This window comes from Caloenas nicobarica, chromosome 12 (assembly GCF_036013445.1).
Source record: "Caloenas nicobarica isolate bCalNic1 chromosome 12, bCalNic1.hap1, whole genome shotgun sequence".
NCBI classification, from domain to species: Eukaryota; Metazoa; Chordata; class Aves; order Columbiformes; family Columbidae; genus Caloenas; species Caloenas nicobarica.
In genome coordinates, this window is record NC_088256.1 from 3692481 (window position 1) to 3717667 (window position 25187).

Here is a 25187-nt window from a genome sequence, read left to right on the forward strand (position 1 = left end):
AGAACCATCTTCTCCTCTGCCCATAAGCAGCAGCTATGGGTAACATACATCATCTTTGCCTGTTCGTTGCCTGCTACCAGCAAAAAGACATCGCTGTTGTTCTGTGAGGATTCCATATGGCACAAAAAAACCCTCCATGTCCTTAAACACAGAGATGGATACAGAGCAGATTAGAGGCATTTAGGAGAGCAGCGTTACAGCTGCTTGTCCTCTCATAGAGCACCCGGTGGGACGCCTCTAGGGTAGGAGTGAAACGAGATAAAGCAGAAAAGACATTTTAAGGGACGCTGCAGAATACACGTCTTTCATGTGGCTTGGATTTGTCACCCCAAACAGGCAGGAGCCAAAGAGAAGATGCAAGAGGAGGCTGGAGGTGCGCGGGGACTGGGCAAGAGGAGGAGCCGAGGTGGCAGCCGACGTGGGGACGGTCGAGAAGCCGCAAGTGTGTGGATGGTGGGCAGGGATGGATGGGACCAAAGTCCCGGTCCTCCCACAGCTGGGAGCAGCGCTGTGGAAAACAAAAATTCACTAAGAAGGGCAAGTGGAAAAGGCGAGCTCGTATGGCAAGGGATGAGGCAAAGGTGGGAAGTGATGGCAACCTTGAGGTAGCGATAGGCAGGTGGGATGAAGATCAAAAGGGAGGAGGGCAAATGGCTGGCTCCAGTACTTTTCGGACATAACAACTATTACTGTTTTAGGAGATGTGGTAAATACCACCAAACACTGAAAAACAACCTTTCTCACATTGCTAGGAGTTAGGATCCTTCCTTTTTCTTAATTTCCTTCAACCCTTCTGAGTCTCAGCTCCTTCTCTCACATTTGCATGTGTTTATCTCTTCCAAACACTTGTAGACAGCTACCACGTCTTCCCTCGCATTGCCGACAACTAACTAGGGACAGTAAAATGACCAAAAAACTGCGCAAACAAAAAGGCAAAGAAACAACAAGGGTGTTTTGCTGCCTTTGGCGGTAAAGCACAGTGACCCCTGTACTTCTGAGCTGTGTCACTCTTGTGTGTTTAAATCAGACACACTTTCCAGGCATGCAGTAGAATAAACATCCTAACAAATAATTCAGATAAGGTTGCAGACCTGGATGTCTTCTGAGCTTCAGAGCATCGTAAGACATCAGGGGTGCAGGAAACACAGGAGCAAAGTGTCAGTCCCAGGGCAAAGTGGGCACCATCCACCTTCAAATGTCCTACCTCTGTCCCAGTACTGGGATGGAGAAAGCTCTGGAGAAACAGAAAACCAGTCACTTGTTTGCATTAAACTTGTTGGAGCTTGGTATCTTCCATTTTTTTTTTTTTTTTCCCAATTAGATTAAATTTATCAGGGAGTTCAAAAGTTATGGAAATGGCCCAAAAGACAGGCTGGCAATGCAATTGCAGAAGCTTGCTTTCCTTAGGAAATCAGCTTAGAACCCTAATGACTGGAGAAATGGCCTCACAGCCCATTATTTGGTGGCCATTTACATTTCAAGGTCCCTGTCTCCAATGAGAGAGAGGATGTCTGAATCTTTCCTTTCTCATAATTAAAGCTTATGAGCTGGAGACTCATTTTTAAGCTGTCCCTTTCTCTTGATCTTTAATGTCACTTTAGAGGTTATAACTAGTAATATTAGATTTTAATCAACTCAGATTTGGTTGTGGATGCTACTTTCAGCTAGAGGAATTGAGTTAACTGCTTCTTGCTTTTTCCCTACTAATATTTAAACTGCATTGTACAAGAATAATGTAGCATCTTCATTCAGCTATAGAATTACTCATTTACTTTATGCAGAAATCTTCGGCATGTAGTAATCTCACCCATATTCAGCCGAACAGGTAAGCATATACTGAAGTCTACAATTAAAATCCTTAATTATATCCTTAAATTAAGCACATACTTAAATGCTTTGCTAAAGAGGGATGTAATCTCTGACATGCTTAAGATAAAGTGTGTGTTTAAGTGCTTTATTGAACCAGTGCTTTCACTGCAACACAAACTGTAACACATTTGCGAAGCAAAAGCTGCTATAGGTGTAATCCCACAAAAAAACCCCAGCAATTTGATGTGGTAAGCCTGTGTGCATTGATCAACTTAAACCACGTGTCACCCATTCTGGCAGTTCATACCTGAAATTTTATGGTGCATAAAAAGCCGCTTGGCTGTGACGTTGCCGGGCAGGTGGAAGGCGATGGGCTGTGCCGGGATGGGGGCAGCGCCAGCAGCAGCGCTCACGGCTCAGCTACGGGTTGGGGAAGGGATGGTCCCAGTTTGGGCGACTGTCTGGGTTTCACGCGGCTCGGTGGGCTGGGGAGGCGGCACTGACATCTGAGCTGTGCTGCCATCCAGCGAGATCCGGACAGGCTGGAGAGTTGGGCGGGGAAAAATTTAATGAAATATAACAAGGGAAATGTAGAGTCTTGCATCTGGGCAGGAACAACCCCAGGTTCCAGTACAGGTTGGGGAATGACCTATTAGAGAGCAGTGTAGGGGAAAGGGACCTGGGGGTCCTGGGGACAGCAGGGTGACCGTGAGCCAGCACTGGGCCCTTGTGGCCAGGAAGGGCAATGGGACCTGGGGTGGATTAGAAGGGGGGTGGTCAGTAGGTCAGAGAGGTTCTCCTGCCCCTCTACTCTGCCCTGGTGAGACCTCATCTGGAATATTGTGTCCAGTTCTGGGCCCCTCAGTTCCAGCAGGACAGGGAACTGCTGGAGAGAGTCCAGTGCAGCCACGAAGATGCTGAAGGGAGTGGAGCATCTCCCATGTGAGGAAAGGCTGAGGAGCTGGGGCTCTTTAGCTTGGAGAAGAGGAGACTGAGGGGTGACCTCATCAATGTTTATAAATATATAAAGGGTGGGTGTCACGAGGATGGAGCCAGGCTCTTCTCGGTGACAACCAACAGTAAGACAAGGGGTAATGGGTTCAAGCTGGAACACAAGAGGTTCCACTTAAATTTGAGAAGAAACTTCTTCTCAGTGAGGGTGACGGAACACTGGAACAGGCTGCCCAGGGAGGTTGTGGATTCTCCTTCTGTAGAGACATTCAAAACCCGCCTGGACGCCTTCCTGTGTAACCTCACCTGGGTGTTCCTGCCCTGGCAGGGGGATTGCACTGGGTGAGCTTTCGAGGTCCCTTCCAATCCCTCGCATTCTGGGATTCGGTGATTCTGAGATTTGGGGCAGGTTTGGTCTCTGCATTGACTTTGGGCGAGGGCGGGAAACAGAAGGCAAACCTGCTCTACCGCACCCATCGTAGAACGATTGAATCATTTCGGTTGGAAGAGACCCTCAGGATCATCGAGTCCAACCAGAGCGCCACGTCAAGCACCAGCACACTGGTGCAAAAGGGGATTTACGGGGCCAGAGAAGAAATAAGCTTTGGAGACGGCTTCAGGGCTAGAGCTGGGTCTGAGAGGGAAGGCTGGGCCTTTCTGCCAGGGTTTCTGAATGAGATGAGCTGAAGAGTTTAACTGCTTTATCTGCTCACAGGGTGAAGGCGATGACTGATTTTGGTATGAAATGGCTCTTGTTTTCGGGCCAGGATCTGTCAGCTGGCTGCTATTAAAGCTAAGTGAAGTTGGGTTTAAAGCTGAGCTTTAATAAGCTCAGGATTGAGTGTCTTTGGTTCACAACTGGGGCCAGAGCGAGCCCTGATGCACCTGGATCTCCTCCACCCCACCTGAAAATCTGCCAATAGCCCCAGTGCCAGCTTGGATCTGCCCCAGGAGATGTGACATTTGGGGACTGTCAGAGCTATGGCAGGACATTAGCTGGGGAGACTGGGCTCTTCTGGCAGCAGCTGACAGCAGAAAGGGAAAGCAAAACGAGGAAAAGCAGGTTTTGTTTTTCAGAGAATAAGGAAAAAGGGGCTGGATCACCCAAATCTCCTCCCCCTGTCTTTTGTCCATAGGCGAGTCTGGCACTTACTCAGCTTCAGGTTGGCAGCAGCCGGGTAGGAGCAGCCTGGGCAAGCTCGGTCCTGGGCCAAAAAGGAGACAGACACGTCCTTAGGCCACAGTCAAGTCCTTTCCCTGCAGGCTGGGCTTCGCTAGACTTGGCCCGGGGTCAAACTCAGCAGCAAGACTCTGCGAATCTCTCTCGTTCCTGCCAGAAACGGTATTAAAAGAATATTACGAATTGCAATTACCGTGGCACGCACTATTCCTGCTTCAGATCCCAGCATTGCTTAGCGCCCAAAATGGATGCTGCCCAGCTGATGAGCAGCTATTTGGTATTTGGTTTAACCTCATGGCCAGTATGGGACTTTGGGCTTTATTTACTGCCTGCTGTCCAAACTGAGCTCCAAAGACGAGCCATACTTTCCTACCAGAGTTCATCACGCCAGTACCCAGGAGCGACACACGGATTAATGAATTTAGCATTGTGGAAGGGTGGGGGAAGGATTATTTCCATGTTCTAGATTTGAAGCTTAACTGCGCTCATTTGAAACAACCTCTCGTTTTGGATACATGATTTGCAAAGCCCAAGACTTGGGTTTTATTTCATTTGCAGTAAACCTGCGATACTATAGAATTGTAAATCATCATGAAATCAGAAAAGCCTGACTCTATAGCATATGAGTGTTAGCACTCCAAATCCTTCTGAGAAACAATTGCTCTAATGGGCAGAGCTTGGAAGTGTAACACATTTAACACAGAATGAATCTGTAATATTTATTAATCATACCCCCAGTTCCTGCTCCGGATGGGGTAATGCTGCCTGCGTATGGCACAAGGATTGCCTGCGGTTTGGCTCTGACTTTGCTGAGCTGAGATGGGAGGCTGGTGCTGCCTCCATTTGAGCATCGGTGCAGGGACAGCCGCATTTACACCACGTGCAGCTGGGCAGAGAGCACTGCAAAGCCCGCAGATGCTCTCACAGCACTGCAGCAGCCTAGAAACACTGTCATTTCTAGTTTGAAGTACATTTAAGAGATGCACTTACCGATAGCCAACACAAAGCAGTTCCCAGGGTTTTTTTTGTATCGACTTTGTTTGCATGGAGAAAAATACATCCGCAATTTAAACTCATTACCTGACACCCTCTAGAGGCCTCCAGCCTGCAAACGCTTCAGCACGAGCTGATTTTATGAGAATATTCCCACCTGTTCTAACTCGTTTTGGCTAATGAACCCAGGAGGGCCAGCGGCATGCAGGCCCCGGGCTGGTGGCACAGGTTTCATTAGCGATACAGACACCAGTCCCTAGGCATGGGATTGGAAAAAGAGTTCTGAGTCCTCGAGATGTGATGTTACCAACTCGGGGAAAGGCTCAGCAGAGAGAAAAAACGGTGCTGCAGCCCATCCAGCCTTTTTTCTGTTGGAAACGTGGGTAAGGAATCCAGCGAAGGTGGCAGCACAGCATGTGAACTGAAATGCTCAGAGCTCGGGCTGCACGCTCTCTCTGATGTCTGTGTGTCTGTCCCTCTGCACAAGACCCTTCAGACTGGATCTACACGGTCCCTAAACGCTATGGAAAGCGAGCCCTTGGGATGCAGCCCTGCGCCCGGCTGGCTGGCACTTCTGAGCCTTTTTGAGTGGTTTTTACTAAGCTCACTGGGCAGTTAAACAAAGTTTAGGTCGGGTTATTTTTCCCATCGCTGCTTCTCTCACACTCCAGCTTCTTAGGTTTTCAGCATATTGCAAATCTTCCTCCAGCATGCTCTGCAGCAAGAGATGGATTATATCAAAGGAAAAAACCAAGGAAGAAAACGTGGACTGAGAGCTCAGCTTCCACATGCAATTCAATCCATGCCACTCCCCAGTGCGTGAAAATCCACGCACGGCGATCCTGTGTGTTGCCTGTCGTGTGGGAGCCGACGTGGGCACCCCCAATGCACCCCTGGGATGGGCCTTTCCATCAAACTACTCCTGGCATCGCTGGCTCTGGTTGCCAAAGTGAAGCAGGGAAATGGCCTGGCACAATTTTGGGGAGGCAGAGATTGTCTGAAACCAGCCCATGACCATAGGCAGCGTGTAGAGGGGCCAGCTCTGCTTTTGGGGGTTCGTTTCCCACCGCCTCCCCAAGGGATCCGGGAGCCACTGCGGCTGCTGAACACGACACCGCTTTAATTCCCCTCCCGTTGCTCCTATAAACGTTAAGCGCTAATGAAAGGAATGGTAATTAAAAAAAAAAAAAAATCTCTATTTTTGAAGGCATTTTCCTCAAGAAAGTGAAGACAGCAGCACTCAGAAATACAGAGCATTTCACTGCACCCACCTGCTCTTTCCCAGGAAAAGGCTGCACTGGGGGCTGCCAGGCACTGCTGGGCACCGAGGGCTTGGGGACCCCGCCGTCCCCTCGGCCAGCCCGGCTGTGCCGCCTGCCCCATCCCTCCCCAGCAAGGCAAACCAGTAACTCCATCAATTTGACAAAATTTCCATTTTACAATTAAAAATAACCACGTACTTTTAAAGCAGAAGCAATCCGAGCACTTTCTCCCACTTCTTCCCATCCACAGCGGCACCTCCGCCTCTAATTGGCTTAAGGGTAACAAGCATCAGCCCAATTAAACCGTGATTGGGAGCATGTGTGGAGGGGGCAGCCAGATCCTCATCTATAGTAGTGATTTGTTTAAAGAAACAATTCCTAATATTCAGTAAATGGCAGTTTTAATTTCTTCATATATGATCTTAAAATGAGATTTTAAATTTTTTTATTTATTCCATAAACAATATAACAAAACTCAGCAAGTTAACAATATGACGTTTCACCATACAGAGTCAGTCACAAATATTTAAAACCTTTGCAACAAGAACAACAAAACCCAAAATATTACAAGAATAATTTACAAGAGGATCTATAAAACAGCAAAGCGCTCACAAATTTTCCAGTTTCCTTTACACAATATCACTACACTCTTTCACAACATTTCTTTTTATTACAAAATTCCCAACAAAAGTTTAATTTTTTTCTTTGTATTTTGGTTTTTAAAACCAGAAACTTTTAAGTATACATCCTTTTATTAACACCCGAAGGTGCAAAAAAAGGGAAACCTCACACATACAAACACTTCACAGCACTTTTCTAAGAAAAATATACACTTACAAAATATTTTACAAATTGGCACACTTAAAAATATACAAGATTTTGTAGGCGTCTTAGAGTGATCCTTAAGAATTATACTTCAATTGACTCTACAGAATATTTATAAAGCTTATTCTAAAAGAAAAAAGGCAAATCATTTCCAAACATGTTAAAATTGCAGTGTAAAATGTGGAACAGAAATGGATATGTTACATTCATAAAAAGGGCCATTTAATAGTTCTTAAATGCTTGAGGTGGGGGAGGGGGGAATAAAAGTTTTCTTTAGCACCATAAAACAGGAGCAACTTCCTAACGAGGTGCCTCTAGTTCTATGGAAGGGAACTCAAGGAGCGGTACATTCACATCTCTGGAGGCAGCAGTCGAAACGCCCCGACCGGGGCGGCAGAACAGAGCAGCTCCTTGGATTTCTACCCTGCTTCCCACTGGGAGTAAAGAGACAAAAGGAGTTTCACTGGTACCTTTCTTGTGTGGGTGTGTGGTTTAGGTTCTGTGTTAAGTCTTCCCTTTGTGCTTTTGAAATGGACGTTTGTCTATCTAGCGAAGGGTAGTGGCGAATACCAATTTTATTTCTCGTTTCCTTTTGCACCAAGTGTTCAAAGGCTCAGTAAACGTGTCTGGCAACCCAAGCGTCCTGCGAGATGGAGGGCATCCTCCTGCTTTAGATCCCAATTCCCTTAGATGGCTGTTACTCCACTGTCATTAGTGTCACTTGTTTACCTGAGAAACAGATTTGAAAAGCCTTGCTTCTACCACAGACATTGTACTTCGTTTATTTTATATATTTTTCTTTTTTTTTTCCTTTTTTCTCTTTTTTTTTCTTTTTTTTTTTTGCATTATTTCACACGCTGAAGAGATAAAGAGGCACATTCTCACACAGATGTCAGCGGCTTGAACCATGCAACTTCCACTGGACCCCCCGGGAGCTGCACAGGCAAAGTCCAACACACCAAGCTGAGAAAGTTAAGACCGAGGGCCTGATCCTGCACCAACTGAAGTCCACGCACCTGATCCCCTTCTCACCTACACTGACTTCAAAGGAGTTTTTCTTGTGACTTAACGCCAATGGCCGGCTGCCATCCGGGTGAGCAGGAGCCCTGGGACAAGCTCCCACGCAAGTGCTTTGCTAGATCGGGACCTTAGGGAAAGAGGAATACGGTCCAGCAGGTAAAGGATGAAAATGCTTAAAACATCTTTCTTTTGGTTAGTGGCTCATTCGAGCTTTAATGCTGAAAACAAAATAACAGCGATCCTGACTGTTTAAAAAAGCAAGCCTTGGCTTTTTGTCTCTGCGCAGACCTGGCCTTGGCAGGACAGTGCAGTGCCAGCGAGGGACAGCCCTGCGTCCTCCTCCTCCCACAACGCCTGCCTAAATCTGGTCCGTAAGTCATTGTTCTTGAGCCGTTTTTTTAAAAAAAAAAAAAACCCTCTTAGGCTTATAAAAAGAAAAGCAAGATGTAAACCTGGTAAGTTTTTGTTTTTTAAAAAAAACGATTACTTGAATCCCCATCATGGATATTTTTCTATTTACAAAACCTCTATATGCAAGTACCTCCAGCAAAACTATGGCCGTTGGGGCGGGCTGTAGGTGGCTGCAGGGTTTTTTTTCTGCAAGGCGTCCCCTGCACGATGCAGTCACCGCTGGGAAACGGCTGCTTTCCCCGGACCATGGCAGACGTGCGCCGCCGCTTCCCTGCCCGCAGGGATCTCCTGCCTCCAGCCCAGAGCGGGGTGAGAGCCAGGGCTTCACGCTGCACTGCTCCGCGTTGTTCTCCTCTCGGGTGGATTTTGTGACCCTCCTTTGCAAGTAGCTGCTTTCTGCTTTCTAATTTTGCTACCGGTTATAAATTGCCCAAACCGCAGTGTGTCAGCACAGAGCAGCTTAGGAGAGCGGCGTCACTGACACCGGTCCTCTCACAGGGCACCCGGTGGGACGCCTCTAGGGTAGGACTGCAACCAGATAAAGCAGAAAAGACATTTTAAGGGATGCTGTAGAACAAACGTCTTTCGCGTGGCTTGGATTAGTCACCCCAAACAGCCAGGAGCCCGAAGAGAAGATGCAAGAGGAGGCTGGAAGTGCGTGGGGACTGGGCAAGGGGATGAGCTGAGTGGCAGCCAACGTGGGGATGGGAAGGGAGCCCCAGGGCACGCGGATGGTGGGCAGGGATGGATGGGGCCAACGTCCTGGTCCTCCCACAGCTGGGAGCAGCGCTGTGAAAAACAAGAGTTCACCAATACTGACAAGAAGGGTAAGTGGAAAAGGCGAGCTCGTATGGCAAGGGATGAGGCAAAGGTGGGAAGTGATGACAACCTTGAGGTAGCGATAGGCAGGTGGGATGAATTTTAGGAAAGCCAAATTCCAGCTCTTCATGGAATCAGTCAACAGGACCGCTGGGAAACTGCCCTCAGGGACAAGGAGCAGAACAGAGCTGGCAGATCTTTAAGGATGCTTTCCATCGAGCACAAGGGCTCTCGATCCCCAGGTGTAAGAAATAGGGTGAGGAGGGCAAGAGGCTGGCATGGCTGAGTCAAGACCTGCTGGTCAAACTAAAGGCCAAGAAGAAAATGCAAAGAATAACAAGAAGGGTTCTGCAGGTATGTCAACCAGAAAAGGAAGGTCAAAGAAAGCATGTCCTTCCTGATGAGCAAGACTGGCAAACAGGTAACAACAGACGAGGAGAAGGCCGAGGTACTCATTGCCTCCATCTTCATGGGCAAGCTCTCTTCCCACACATCTTGAGTGGAAAATGAACTGCACAACAGGGACTGGGGGAACAAAGTCCCTCCCACTGTGAGGATCTGGTCCATGACCACCTACAGAACCTGAACACACACAAGTCCATGGGACCTGATGAGATGCATCCCAAAGTCCTGAGGGAACTCGCTGATGTAGTTGCCAAGCCACTCTCCATGATATCTGAGAAGTCATGTCAGTCCGGTGAAGTCCCTGGTGACTGGAAAAAGGGCAACATTGCACCTGTTTTTAAAAAGGAGAACCCTGGGAACTATCGAGCCATCAGTCTCACCTTGTGCCTGGGAAGATCATGGAACAGATCCTCCTAGAAGCTCTGCTAAGGCATATGGAGGACAGAGAAGTGATTCGGGACAGCCAGCACAGCTTCAGCAAGGGCAAGTCCTGCCTGACCAACCTAGTGGCCTCCTATGATGGAGAAACTACATCAGTGGACAAAGAAAGGGCTACGGATGTTGTTTATCCGGACTTCTGTAAAGCCTTTGACATGGTCCCCCACAACATCCTTCTCTCTAAACTGGTGAGATACGGATATGATGGATGGACTGTTCAGTGGATAAGGAATTGGTTGGATGGTCACATCCAGAGAGCAGCAATCAATGGCACAATGTCTGGATGGACACGGGTGACAAGTGGTGTCCCTCAGGGGTCCGTATTGGGACCAGTACTGTTTAATATCTTCATCAATTACATAGACAGTGGGATTGAGTGCACCCTCAGCAAGTTTGTGGATGACACCAAGCTGAGTGGTGCAGCTGACACATCTGAGGCATGGGATGCCATCCAGAGGGACCTGGACGAGCTCGAGAAGTGGGTCCATGAGAACATCATGAGGTTCAACAAGGCCAAGTGTAAGGTCCTACACCTGGGTGAGGGCAACCTCCACTATCAATACAGGCTGGCAGATGAAGAAATGGAGAGCAGCCCTGCAGAGAAGGACTTATGGAAGAAATTTTTTACACTGAGGGTGGTGAGAGCCTGGCACAGGTTGGCCAGAGAGGTGGTGGATGAACCATCCCTGGAGACATCCCAGGCCAGGCTGGACGGGGCTCTGAGCAACCTGAGCTGGTGCAGATGTCCCTGCTCATGGCAGGGGGGGAGCTGGGGGAGCTTTGAAGGTCCCTTCCAACCCAAACCATCGTGTGATTCTCCGAAGATCAAAAGGGAGGAGGGCAAATAGTTGGCTCAAGGCAATTTCCAAATTTTGGGGTCAGTCAGCAGAGCGATCGCTTTTTCAGACACAGAGATGGGCCAGTGCCAGACCGTGAGGGATCCGGGCTCTCTAACATCTCCCCAGTCAGAGATTTTTGGGGAGGATGTGGGATGACCACAGAAGATGGCAACAAAATCGGAGCGACAGAAGGACTGAAAGAGAGAGCAACAAGGCAGCTGGTATTTGTGATTAACACTGTCCTGAAACACCTAGCTGGGTATTCATGGATTTCCAACATGTAATAAAATAGTCAACAGGTTTTATGCCTTATCTTTACGCCCTATTGCACATTTCTCAAATGCAATAAATATTGCTATGGTTCCATACAAGGTATTTTGAGTCCTATATTCATAATATTAAGCATAACCAAGCACATCTGAAAGAAGGGAGCCAGCAGCCCCTCGTCCTGCAGCGCAGGGGGGGAATGCTGAAAAAACAGGCTACACCAACATCACGGCAGTGGCCGGAGCTTGTGGTATCTGATAACCCTATGAACAGAGAAGACAGCTCCTGGGGAAACAGGGGAGAGCACAGTGGCTGCAGGCAAGCCAGACGCCCAGGGATGGAGCCCTAGCGCAGCTCTCCTCTCCAAAATAAACCCTGAGCATCTTCTGGATCCCCCTCCCGCAGCCAGAGCCAGGGTGGGATGCTGCACCCCAATCCTGCCTGCTGCAACACGTTGGGCAACTCACTCCAGACAATGCCAGCATTCCATTTTTTCATGGAATAAACGAACTTATAGGATGGTTTTCCGAATTACTATTTTTCCAGAGTTCCTTCTTTCATCTGTTAAATAAAATGCAATGCAATTACCGTGCTGTTCTCTCCGGGACTGCAGAGCTGAGCCTAAGCTATACCTGAAGATCTGCAAATGCTGAGAACGTTTTGATCCTAAATCACCACTCTGCAACTCCAGTTCAAGTGTTCAGTCTGCTTTTTTACTAAATTAACTTAAAACAACTCTGCTGTTTTGCCTGACGTGTAAGTAAAAAGAAACCCGCTTGTAAGGAAACGCGAGTCTAGTCCTGTCTTCCGCAAAACGCCACCTCTGTGCTCACCACCGCGTCGAGAACGAGATCCGTCCCGCTGCTATTAAGGCTCCTCTTCCTCACTGTTTGCTATTGCATAACCGTGTCCAAGCCTCGTACCCCTCCGCTCCCAACAGCTCCCAGTCAGCAGGGCTCTTGCATATCAAGGTTTCATGAGAAATCAGCAGCAAAAAGCACAGGCTCTCAGTTGCACAAGGAAAATAGATATTTGTTGGGTTTGTTATTCTCTTGGAGGGCGAGGGTGTGGTGAGTAGGGTTACAAATAAGGCCTTTAGAAAATACATTTAGCATTCAATACTTAGCGCTGTCTTAATAAAGTCCAGGCATGTATGATCCGGCCCTGATCAGTGAGATCACAAATAGCTCCATTTATTTATTTTTTTCTTATCTTACAAACTGAATCAAAGAAAAGGTTCAGAGTTGTATTTAAAACTAAGGACTTCGCTTTTGAAAGTTCAAACTATATTGGCATCGCAAGGTTAGACATTTAGGAAACACCAAAGCTATGACAGGAGAGCAATTTGACAGGCTCAGCATTGAAAATGTTTAAGAAACTACTCAAAGGAAAAGTAAATAGCAATAAATGTATGAAATGTATTAGTCCTGTTTTTATAACTATTTTAGACTTTATCCCAGGTTCTTATAAAATATATAAAACTGAGATACAAAGAATTAGCAATGTAACTTTGCATTTCAAATGATCTTCAGCTACAGGTTTTGCTTTAAGAAAACAGACACTTGAAAAGCAGCTGTTCTGTAGTCTCTAGATGCAGACACTTGAGTTCCTGGCAAACTTACCGTCAGTGGTTTTCTGAACTCCTCCACCATTTCAGCTCTCTCCTATAATGAAACTCAACATTTCACCATTAAGTTTTTCTGCTCGTGGTTTCAAAGAGAGGACATTAGCATTTCCCAGCATCAGTTTCAAAGTTCCTTTTTTTAAAATCCTTTTAAATTTTTTTCCTTTTTTTTCTTTTTTTTTTTTTTTTTCTTTTTCCCTTTATGAGCTTTAAACCACAGGGTGAATCCATGAAATGAGGTAAGTAAATTTGGCACACTTTTAGTCATGTCCATAAAACTTTTGGTAAGTTGTATAAGTGAACAATATCATTTTCATCGTGAGTTACAGGTGCTTTCAAGGGGGGCGGTTAGTACTTAACAACTGGAATGTTTCTAGTAAAACCAAAAGGCATAGCTGAAGGAAACACTCACAACCCAATGTTGATAGAGAAGTAAAAATATATACAATACAGTCACTTGTTCATAGTTTGGCACAATTTTTTGTTGTTGTGGGTAATAGTGCATAAACTACTGTACAACAGTATGACTTTTAAAACAGTCTTTCACAGAGAATACCAGATTAGGTTTGCTTTCAAATAATAAAATTCCCACAATTTCAAACTCTTCATTTCAGCACTTACATTTCAACATACCACAAGGCAGATTTCGAAAAGGAACCGATGGGAAAAAAAAACCCCAATCAAAAAAGAAAAAGGAAAAAAAAAAAAAAAGAAACAAACATCAACCGTCTTTCTAGAAAAGGGAGTCTCTTCTTCAAATACAGGAAAACCCAAAAATGTTGTTTCTGCTTTAAGAAGAATGAAGTCTGATTCCCTGCAGGAAAAAAATCAAACATTTGATGCCATCTTAGTTAGCTCGTCTGGAGTCACCACGACGGAGCGACGCGCTAAAGGCAGGCGGGTACAGAAGATGCAGCTTTAGATGATGCAGGTTAGGAGATAAAACAGCAGAGGGGGCCAGAAAGCACTCAAAATTGCCACGTGAAGCTCAATTAGGAACGAGTTCTCATTTGCAAAGTAAGGAGCCTTTAAGTTTCGAGATCTTGGCTTTTGGATGCATAATCTCTCTTTTTTTTTTTTTTTTCTTTTGTGGTTTATTTTTTACAAAACGTTCCAAAAAAAAAAGTCTTTCCTTGTCAAAATCATTAAAAAGAGTGTGTAATCATGTTTTTTTTTTTTTTTTCCCCCAATAAATAATTAAAAACTGAAGAAGCCAAACAGCAGAAAAGAGTAGCCTTGTTAGTTTTTTAACCCCAGCCAAGCCAGAAAATCGGTCATTCTTTTAGGTAGCTTGCAAGTTATAAGTATTTTCATGCATTTAAAAAAAAAAAGAAAAAAAGAAAAACCCAAACCAAAAAAAAACCAACCCCCAAACCAACCAAAACTGTAAAAGGGGAATGTCTTTTACTCATGCAACTTTTGCTTTCAGGAAGGAAAAACTGAGGAACAGCGGGCTTAGCAGGTGGGAGGGAGGTTAAGGGGCATTCCAGCCAGTTTGGTGCAGCATTACCTCAGTTTCTCAAAAGCAGCTGTCACGGGGGGGTCCTTGTGGGGCTGTTCGCGGTCCGTTCGCTTTATTTTACAGTTCTCATCCCTCAGCGATTTTGAACTGGATTTGTGACGGTAGAGTTTTTTATGGGTAGGTCCGTTATTGCCTAAAGTGCTCAGGTTACTATAGTTTTTATCAAAAAAGGGAGCGTGAATGTCCGTGGCGTACCCGGTCGAGCAGTTGGGGCGACCAGGGTCGCAGGTTGCGGCTTTGCTGTTTTTGCTCGAGCCCTTGTTGTTCGACTTGTGGTTCTTCGCCGTCCCCGGCGAGCCGCCGTTCACCTTCTTCTTCGCCTCTTGGGACGTCCCTGCCAAAATTTTAAGAGTTTTCAGTTTCAGGCTGTTGGATTCTGGTGACCGGAATATGTCAGGGACGCTGTTGTGGCCAACGGGGCCCCACAAGGGCTCGATGGAGGCCATCATAAACCTCTGGACGTCCGCCATTCCCGACGCGATGTTGGACAGGATGTTGGAAGGTTCCTCGAACTCCCTCTGATCGTCGTCCAGGAGGCTGGTGGCATTGCCCAGGCTGGCTTCCGACCAGCCTGTGCCCCCCTCTTTGCCCAGCGCCCACTCTCCGGAGAGCCCGTTGTGCTTGCCCAGCTTCACCCCGGCCGCGCTGCAGTGCTGGGTGCTCTCCACGAGGCCCTTGGTGGCGGCGACCGCGTTGCTCAACTGGTTGACCACCCTGCCGCCAGCCACCGGAGCCTTCTCGCCGTTGACTCCCACCACGTTTTTCCCTTTCCTGGCAGATTTGGGCGCCTGCCTGGAGTTTTTCCCTTGCGGCTTATCGGTTCCTTTGTTGGTTTTGGGCGATTTTTTCCGTGTGGGTTTCTGGGAAGAGCTTTGGTTCGTACCCACATTCTTGCTGGATGAACTTTTCCTCTTTGATTTTGACACTTTGCTATTGGTGCTAATTTGACCAGATGGCTCATTAAATGTTGACAAGCATGGACTCTTTTCGAGAAGGCTGACAGAATCTTCATCGTTGAACATATGGAACTGGAACTGGTGATTATTTAAAGCAAACCCATTATCTGCCTGATCCTCGGTCTGCAGGACCCCGCAGTTCCACTTGACCTTCTCGGAGCTGTTGAGGGTGGCCTGAGGGTTCTCCTGAAAGCCCTTCAGGGTGCCCAGGGGCTTGGTGTCAGAGCCAGCTATCTGCGGGGACAGGTTGGGAGTGTCCGGAGGGGACATCTCCGAAAGCGATGACTGGCGGAACTTATCAGGCGTGAAGTTGGAAATGTCTAAAAGGTCCGTGGACTCCTTCAAAGGGGTGATTTCATCTATGCTCTGCTGGATCACTAGCTTGGGACTGCAGTGGGCCAAGAAGTCATCATTAATATCATCCTCGCCGTCCTTTTCACAAGACTTTAAACTTAAAGAACTGTAATTGCTAGAACTAACTGACAATGAACCCACTGAATCAAAACTAATGAGCCTGCCATCATCTGTACTTAGTGTACCTCGCTGGAAATGAAAGCGCCCCTCTCCATTATTAAAATGACATGACTGATAAGAATCATCAGACTGCACTTGTTGGCTATCTGGCATGTAATTTTTTTGGTATAGCAATTTGCTGCTATTCAGATTGACTTGAGTGTATCCAGAGGCGGGGAGACTGTCTGCACCCGTGGCACCGCCAAACTCGCTCGGCAGCCCAGCCGCCTCCCGCATGTCACCGGGGAAGTCCTGGCGGCTGCCACCGGCAGCCTTGCTGGCCGGCCACATGCTACCGAAGCTGCTCTGCTCCATCTCCAGGTGGCCAGGCGACTGCTGCAGCTCCGACTCAGAGGGCGGGGAGAGGACGCAGCTCTGCGCCGGCTGCAGAGCCGGGAAGGGCTTTTCCGCCGGGACAAGGCTGGGGAGCGGGTGCTGCTGCTGCTCGGAGGGATGCTGGGCGAAGTATGAGATACCGGTGTTGCTCGACAAATCAGAAGCATCTAACAACGTCTGCAGATACCCTCCAGGGATCAGGGGTACACTGGTGGTGATATTAGCAGATGGCAGAGGCTTGTCTGAAGAGGAGGTGGATGGTAGGAAAGGAGAATTTTTAGCAACCTTATCCTCGTGGCACTCCGGGAGATGGGAGCTGTCTGAAGCACAAGGAACGTTTTCGTCCTTCAGACGCGCTGCAGAGTCCTGGTTTTCCAGCACCGGGGAGCCCTCCGCCGTACTGGTAGCAGCTTTGATCTTCTTGCACTTCAACCTGGCTTCACTTTTGAATTTGATTCTGCGGAGCACTTTCCTCTCCGTCCCCTTGTGCTCCCGTTCCTGCGATTTGCATTTCACGGTGGCGATGCCTGTGATGTCATTTACGTGTAATCCGTTGGCACAGCTGGGAGTGGCGATGGCTAGCGCCGGCAGCCCTTTCAGGCCCGCGTCCTCTTTACTGCTGCAAGGCTGCTTGTGATCAGACGAGCAAGAGCCCAGCTTGTTCACTGATTGCTCGATGGCTTTAATTCTTTGAATCCGGTGCCTGTTTGCTAGCTTGCATTTTCGCTTCCGTGGGTGAGGGAGGAATGAAGCATCTGAGCCGTTAAGATAAAAATTCTGCTTGTGGTAGAGAGACGATCTGAGCAAATCCAGCCGGCTCTGCTGCCTCTCTTGCCAGAAGCCCTTCAGTGGGGCCAGCTTCTCGTATTTGCTGAGCAGCTCCTCGTTTAGGGTAACAGTTGTCTCGTTGGCATCCACTTTGCTCAGCTTCACCAGCATATGCTTCTCCCCTTTAAACCTGTTAATGATGATGTACTTGATGATAACGGGGGGCTCCTTGCGAGAGACTTTTCGCCGTTTCTTCGGGCACCACTCGTCGTCATCCTCTTCCTTGGGCCCGTCCGGGAGCCACTCCTTCTTGTCCAGGATCTTCTCGTTCTCGATGGAGTCCACATCATATAGGTAGTCGTCGCTGTATCGCACTTTCCTCTTTGCCCGCAACCCGTAGTTCTGCTGAATGAAGGAGCCAGAGTGGTCCCGGGACAGGTACCGGCTGCAGTCCTTGATATCCCGCAGCACGTCGTAGGAGGACTCTGTGCAAGTGCTGTCGTCGCTGAACTCCCCGGAGTCCTCCGTGGAATTTACCGAGTCCAAGAAGTGGCTCCTCTTGGAGCCCACGTACTGCACCATCTCCGTGCTGTTGCAAGATTTATTTAAGGCAGCTTTCTCCTCCTCCTCGCCGTCCTCTTCCTCGCCATCCTCCTCCTCCTCCCCCCAGATGATGCCTTCCTCAGATTTGAATTGAGAAGGGTCAGCAGCACCGCTGGGCCCCCTTTTCAGGGTGCTCCTGCTGTCTCTTTTGGTGCAGTTGCCGAACACGCTGGGGAAGAAGTTGAACTGGGCGTCCTCTTGTAGTGTGGTGGTCTTCTCCCGCACGTTGTCCTGGAAAGATTCGTATCTAATCTTCAGGGAGCAGACATCACTTCCCAAGGTGGAATCGTCATCATCGAACATGTAATTATCCACGTCTTCCTCAGAAAACAGATTTACAGAAAGCTCATTTTTGGAGCAGAGGTCAAGCAGCTCAATTTTACTTTCACTAATGAAAGATTCAAAATAGCCCCATTCCTGGTTGGGATTTGTTAGTAAAGGTTCCTCACCATTGCATTTGTCTAATAGTAATCCCTCATAATAATTTTTCTGAGTGGGGTCCTCTGAATCACTGTCAGATTTTTCTGCATCTCTTTTGTCCGCTGCCCTCGATTTATGCATAGGGAAGCTTAAAAGCTGGTCTGAAAGCAGTTGATCCCCATATCTCATGGTTTCTCCTGTGCTCATGCAGTGAATCCCTATATCAGAGACTGAACAGGTGTCATAATCCCTATTTATATCCCCCACTTTCAAGCTTATTCCCGGCTCTGCATCAATGCCGTCCTTTGATTCAATAAAGCAGCCCAGACAGGTCCGGCTCGGCTGCATCAAGCAGTCGCCCGTCAGCGCCGACATGCCCCCGGGCTCCATCATGGTGAAGGGAGCCTTCTCGCAGTCACCCGGCAGCGACCAGGAGCTCATGCCCTTTGTCACGCAGGACGTGAGGGAGATGGCGTGGGCGGAGGAGTCATCCGAGGCGTGCTCGGGTACATCCGTGAGCCTCAGCGGCGACGGGGGGCTCAGCAAGCAGGGCTTCTTTGAAGTCAGGGGAGGCAGCGCCCGGTGGCACCCGTGGTTTTCCTTCGGAGCTGTCGTCAAGGCTGAGAACGTGACCGCGGCCTCGGCGGCGGTGCAAGGCCTCTCATCGCCGTCCAGGGAGTGTGACTCTGGTGGGGATTAAGGAAAAGGGAGGGAGAAGAGAAAGAAAAACAGAGAGGGTTTACAACCCTTGCGGTTCTGCTCAGGCTCGCTACCCCGCTCCTCTTCTTCCCAGGGTTTGGTGGGGACTTTTCCCAACCGCTCCTTTGGGAAGTGGCAGACGCCCTTCCTGTGAGAGCGGGATCGCAGAATCATAGAAGCGTTTTAGTTGGAAAAGACCCTCAAGATCATTGAGTCCAACCACTAACCTCACACCGGCACTAACCCATGTCCCTAAGAACATCATCTCTGCGTCTGTTCCACCCCTCCAGGGATGGCGACTCCATCACGTCTCTGGGCAGCCTGTTCCAATGCCCGACAGCCCTTTCCGAGAAGAAATTGTTCCCCAAGATCCAACCTCAACCTCCCCTGGCGCAACTTGAGGCCGTTTCCTCTGGTCCTGGCGCTTGTTCCTGGGGAGCAGAGCCCGACCCCCCCTGGCTCCAAGCTCCTTTCAGGCAGGTCAGAGATCAGAAGGTCTCCCCTCAGCTCCTGTTCTCCAGCTGAACCCCCAGCTCCCTCAGCCGCTCCCATCACACTTGTGCTCCAGCCCCTCACCAGCTCCGTTCCCTTCTCTCAACTCGCTCCAGCACCTCAAGGGCTTTCTTGTCACAAGGGGCCCAAAACTGACCCCAGGATTCGAGGTTTGGCCTCCCCAGTGCCCAGCACAGGGGGAATCTGGATCTAATTAACATGGGGATGTGCAAGGAAGGGAGATGGAAACACTCTCCCCCATGCAGCCAGCTGAAAGAGGTACGAGAGTGCGTTTAAAAAAATAAAACCATCCGTTCTCTCCTCCTCATATTCATAGCGTTACCTGGATACTGCCTTTCAAATCTGACAAGGTTATTAAAAAACAAAACAAGCCTAATAAAAATGTTCCCATTAACACAGAAAAAATTAACGGAAAAATATGATTCTTAAAGAAACAAAGCATCCCCCACCCTGTGGTGTCTGCAGCTTAAACATACCTGAACTGCATTACTGCTCAAGAGTCAGAAAGTTACGGCTATTTTTAAAAACCCAGTAGTTTTTTTGGTCACTGTCCATGTCAAGGGAAAGTAGAAGGTAGCATAGAGTTTAAAGCAATTATTCTTAGAATTATTGTGAGGTTTGCTCTTTTTCTCTAATACCTAAAAATGCCTTTTTAACAATGTAAAGATTTTTTTCTTTTTTCAACCTAAGGATTTTTTATTTTTACCTCATCAGACTTTTATGGCAGAATAACATTACGAATATACTTTCATCTGACTTCTGGCTCAACGGACGATATGACCCTTGAAATTTAAATACGATGTCTTTTCATCCACGAATACTCTCTGATATCTCTGTATTAAAATAAAAATATAGCAATGTGTGCATTCACACCAGCCAGAGATGCTAGAGCTGAGCCCAGTGCTTTTGTGGTGCCTCACATCTTACCTTTCTGGTGGCCCCACTGAAGGCTGGGGAGATGAGAGCAGAAGCTGCGCAGGCTTTTCGAGGAGGGACAAGTCCTTTAAAACGCAGCTGGAGCCCCAAGCTGTTGCAAGAAATGGGGCATCTGAAGGGATTTGGCACCTGCATGGTTGTTGCGACCCTCCGTGACAAGTGTTTTTATTCAAAACCAGCGGCACCATGAAACACCCGCCGTGCCATCGCACTGCCACTGCTGAGCAGGTAGGAAAAGGAGTGCGGTGGGGTGGGATAGGATGGATTGGGGTGGGATAGGATGGGCTGGGATGGGAGAGGATGGGCTGGGATGGGAGAGGATGGGTTGGGATGGGAGAGGATGGGTTGGGATGGGGTGGGGTGGGACAGGATAGGATGGGTTGGGATGGGATAGGGTGGGTTGGAGTGGGATAGGGTGGGTTGGAGTAGGATAGGGTGGGTTGGAGTAGGATAGGATGGATTGGGATGGGATAGGATGGGTTGGGATGGGATAGGATGGGTTGGGATGGGATAGGATGGGTTGGGATAGGGTGGGTTGGGATGGGATAGGATGGGTTGGGATGGTTTGGGGTGGGATAGGACGGGTTGGGGTGGGATAGGACGGGTTGGGATGGGATAGGAGGAATTGGGATGGGGTGGGTTGGGATAGGTTGGGGTGGGATAGGATGGTTTGGGATGGCGTGGGGTGGGATAGGATGGTTTGGGATGGCGTGGGGTGGGATAGGATTGGTTGGGATGGGATAGGATGAGTTGGCATGGGTTGAGGTGGGATGGCATGGGATGGGGTGGGACGGGGTTGCCTGCCCGTGCCAAGTGTAAAACAAAGAAGAGGTTGAAATCCCCCGAATCTCATCCCAAAAGCTCCCAGTGCTTTTGTGCTACTGGGGGCCTTCGGTGGCAGAACCCTTGGTGAAGCCATGCAGTGCTCTAAGGACTTTAAACAACGTTTTGAACACTATATAAATCAAACCAGCAGTGCAATGCAATGCCTGTAAACCTCTTCAACATGTGTGGCTTGGAAAAGACCAGACTGACTTGCTTGAAATCTCAAAACGGGTTAAAAATAAATAGATAAATAAATAAGTTGATTTTTGAGTCCCTCCCACCAGTTTTTAGATCAGAAATGCAGAGGTGGTCTCTTTTTCCTTAAGCACCAAAACAAATTAACCAGTGCAGTTCCATTTCAGAAGGAAAATGAAATAAAAATCAGCTTGGAGCTGACAGGAAGCATGGAAAATTTGAGGATAAAAGAAGCATGTCTGTGAATACTGTAAAACTCAAAAAAAGGGGGAAGTAGAAAGCTGAAATTCAATCTCAAATGCTGCATTCAATACAAAGAGATGCTATTATATAAAATAAACTGTCTCTAGGAGTTTTTTGAGGTTTATACTTGTATAAGTGCACTTTAATCCTGTGAAATACAAATGCCCAAACTTGATTTTCTAAGGGTGTTTATCATCCTAAAATCAGGCGCACCTTCAATTGATGTTCTAAAGTAAACAATACTACAAAAGACTCCAGCTGAAAAAGAAAATGCTGGAGAAGCAAAACCCTCTTTCCCGGTTTAACTCAAGAGGCATCCAGAAGCACATGGGGAAAAATACTGACCCATCCTGCTGTTCATCAGCTCTGAAGGGAGATCAGTCCCCAACTGGGCACCACAGGAGCCCAAAGACCAGCACCCATGTAGAGTCGGGGTGAAAAGATGCAAAAAGCATCAGCCCGACCTCCAGTGCCATCAACGGGGAGGTGGTGGCATCAGAGCTACTTGCCGGCTCACCGCTTTGGATTCGGCAGCAACTCCTACACAACAACGTTTAATTAAAGCACTTTTTAAGCCCTGTTTAATTTCGCAGAAGTAGTATCAGGTTCTAGAAATTGCCCATCTCTCCTGAGCTGGTAAGCGCTGATCTTACCACCTATTACGTTAGACGAGGGGACCATGGCTAGATAACATCTTTGCAGCTCCAGCAGCTGGCATCAGCTGTGGCTTTACCACGTGTAGTCACGAAGGAGATGGGCTGACAAAGACAGATACCTCCAAAATTACACCGTAGGGGCGAGCGCAAGCGTAAGCTTCACCTACCACCACCACATATTGCGGGGTCCTCATGGGCCTGGAGTTGCTCCAGGTTTTTGGTCATGAAGAAGAACAACATTTGCCTCTACGGACTTTTGCTGGAGTAAACCTTGTTTTGAGGAGATGGAAGGATTTGAACGCACAAGACTTCAGAGGACCAAGTCCTTGACATCTAGCAGGGTCAAATTCATATCAATATATACATATATCAAGATTTATAGGCCCATACAAAATGTAAAAAGCCATGAAGTTAAACATAAAACCGTGGTGAAGAATGAAAACGTCAAGCCCTGGCTCAAGGCCGGACTGCCGCTGCATTTACTGTGGCTCACAACTGAAGTCCAACCGACTTGAGAAAATGCTGAGAGGAATATTTATTTCAATCAGGTTTTCAGGCAGAAGAGCGCTGTCACTCCTAATTAGTTATTGCTTTTGAAAACAAGTAGGGAACCGATTAAACAGATAGAGCCCAAGTTAGGTATTTTGGCTGATCCTTCCCTGCTAATGTCGCTGGATGAGCTGGTGGCTCCCAGGAGCAGGACTGTGGCCAGCAGTGTGTGCACACGAGCGGCGCCACAGGTCAGGGGATCCCCGTGCTGGCAGAAAAGGCAATAACGAGCTAAAACATCCGACCTTCCCATGTGTGCTAATCTGGGTTTCTTTCTTCCACCTAATCCCTAATTTTTTCCCCAGTTTGTAGGGACTAAGTATCCTTCAGTCGAATTTTGCTGAGATTGGATGAGCAATTGAAAAGAGAGGGAAAGATGGAGGGGCTACACAGTCTTCTATGACTTTTTTCCCTAAGAAAGCAAACTAAAATCTGTAATTCAAACTGCCTGTGCACATAAACATCTCCAACCATGCATGGGGAAAAGCAGTACTTGTTAAGACCTAAAAAGGTGTAGATTCATAGCTGGAGTGTCACCTGTGCAGAAAATATACATTTAGCCTACTGCTCCACATTGCAGATACCTGCAAACTGCTAAAATTCAATACACGAAAGGAATTAGGAAAATAAGTTGGCTTGCAAGTTGTCACTGCTCCCTCATGTACTGTAATTAAGTTCCTTACCATTTTCCTTCACCCCATTAATCAGGATAGTTTCTTGGTCTTCTGAGGCACAATCCTGATCTTGTTGGTCATCCATCAATTTAACCTCTTTCTGTTCACTCCATGCCCCACTGCATCTGGCCAACCTGCACATTTCCAGAAACACAACCACAGTCAGTACCATTCCCAGAATCAGCTCAAGAAACTGTGAATAAAAAAATCACAATAATAAAAAAACCCTGCACAGCCTCACATGCTGCCCTTACCCTGCTTAAGAGAACAAATACGATTTATTTAGGCTATCATATTTTCACTTTTCCACTCCGACAGCCAAGTCCAAGGTATTTCAGCAAGGTTAAAATACTATATATCACCATCTCCTTCCCCAAAGTCCTTCTTTAGAAAGTGGAGCAGTGCTCTGCACCTCTGCAGCACCCTTTGCATCGCCCAAAACTGCTTTGCAAAAGCAGCTCGGCCTTATTTTCTCCAGATGGGTGAGCGGAGACACAAGAGAGGACTTGTCCCAGGTCACACAACAGCAATCTTGTGTTGGAGTTGGAAGAGAAACGCAGATTTCCTGAGTGAGAACGCCTTGCCCAAGCTACCAGCTACTGCTCTCATCTTCCGTGTGCTGGCAGGTACGAAAAGCTCCCCAAAAAAGCAGGTTTTGGGGAAAAATATCTTTAGTCTCATTCTTTACCCAAAACACTTCTTCATCATGAGAGCTCCTCTCTTGGAAGCCTCGTGCCTCAGCCACCACCGCCACCCTCACAGTCCCCGTTCATTTGGGTCGTATGACCCCCAGTCAAGGCTGACTGGACTTGATGGTGCTTCTCCAGAGCAACCAAACCGAGATCAGAATCAGGCCCAGATTTTCTCCTTTCTTCCGTTAAAGAGGCCCCCACGTTAAAATGATCACCTACCTAAAAAGAAGGAGACCGTGCCACGGAGAGAAGCGGCTGAGTCCCCAGCCATGGTGGCACAGGACAACCCTCATCGGTGCTCCCAAAGGACAGAATTTCACCTCTTTGACTATAAACTCAAGTCAGAATCTAATTTTTTCCCTCTGGCAACTTCAACTCAACTTTTTCTCTCTCATAGAACAGGTACTAGATCGGAGCATTGTTTTAGGTGGGTTTTTTTGGTTGTTGTTGGTGGTTGGTTGGTTGGTTATTTTTTTTTTAAATCAACGTTTGCCAATGTCTGATCTTCCCAGAGTATTCACTGCCCTGGGTTCAGCAGCCAAACTTCATTCATATTCAGATTTTCAGTGGAGTCCTCTTAATTAACGTGAAATCTTTAATACCGTCTTAGTAAGCGAAACCTTCACTGAACTTAAAGATGTTGTGACACCGAGAGTCAGATAACAAGCATCAGTGACTCTATCCCTTTGCATATTTAGAGGAATACTTGACTAACCCTGAGCGTTTTACTTTGATGCAAATCCATATTTCAAAGCTCTCGGGCCGCGAGTCGCTTTGCTGCAGTAAGACCCCTCTCTCCCATCAGCGCCCGCACCCTCCCCACCACCACGGGCTCCACGAGAAAAGCTCCGGCCAAAGCATCGCTGGCGGGTTGTAAAACAACTCAAAACGCCAAAGCACAGATCAGGCATCGTTGGGAGTTATTTCCATGCAACTTGAAGAAGATTAACTTCCAAGTGTGAAAGCTGCTCTGCGTTTTCCAGTAACGGTCTACAGCTTCATGCCTCCTTGATAACATCTCCTGCCTATTAAATGTATCTTAATTAATAGAAATATTAATAAATTAAGTTTAAAAATCTATTAATGAAAATATTAATAAAATATCTTAAGCCTCAGGAAAACCAGAGGCTTCTCAGGAGACCAGAAAAGCACCTCTGGCCCCACACATGGGCCAGCGTGACTTGTGGGGAAGGGGCTGTTTGCTGCCTGAGGAAGCTCTGGGAGAAGGAAAAGCTGAGTTGAGT

At 47.6% G+C, this 25187-nt stretch overlaps 1 protein-coding gene across 1 annotated transcript; it reads right to left on the reverse strand.

Moving 5' to 3' along the window:
- Nucleotides 1-13453: 13453 nt before the first annotated feature.
- NEXMIF (neurite extension and migration factor) lies at nucleotides 13454-23336 on the reverse strand. The gene is made up of 4 exons (XM_065643566.1): nucleotides 23261-23336; nucleotides 14354-18647; nucleotides 13551-13657; nucleotides 13454-13518 (listed from the first exon to the last, which is right to left on the reverse strand). Exons 1-4 carry the CDS (start codon nucleotides 23334-23336, stop codon nucleotides 13454-13456), a joined length of 4542 nt encoding a protein of 1513 aa, XP_065499638.1.
- Between the last annotated feature and the right edge of the window lie 1851 nt (nucleotides 23337-25187).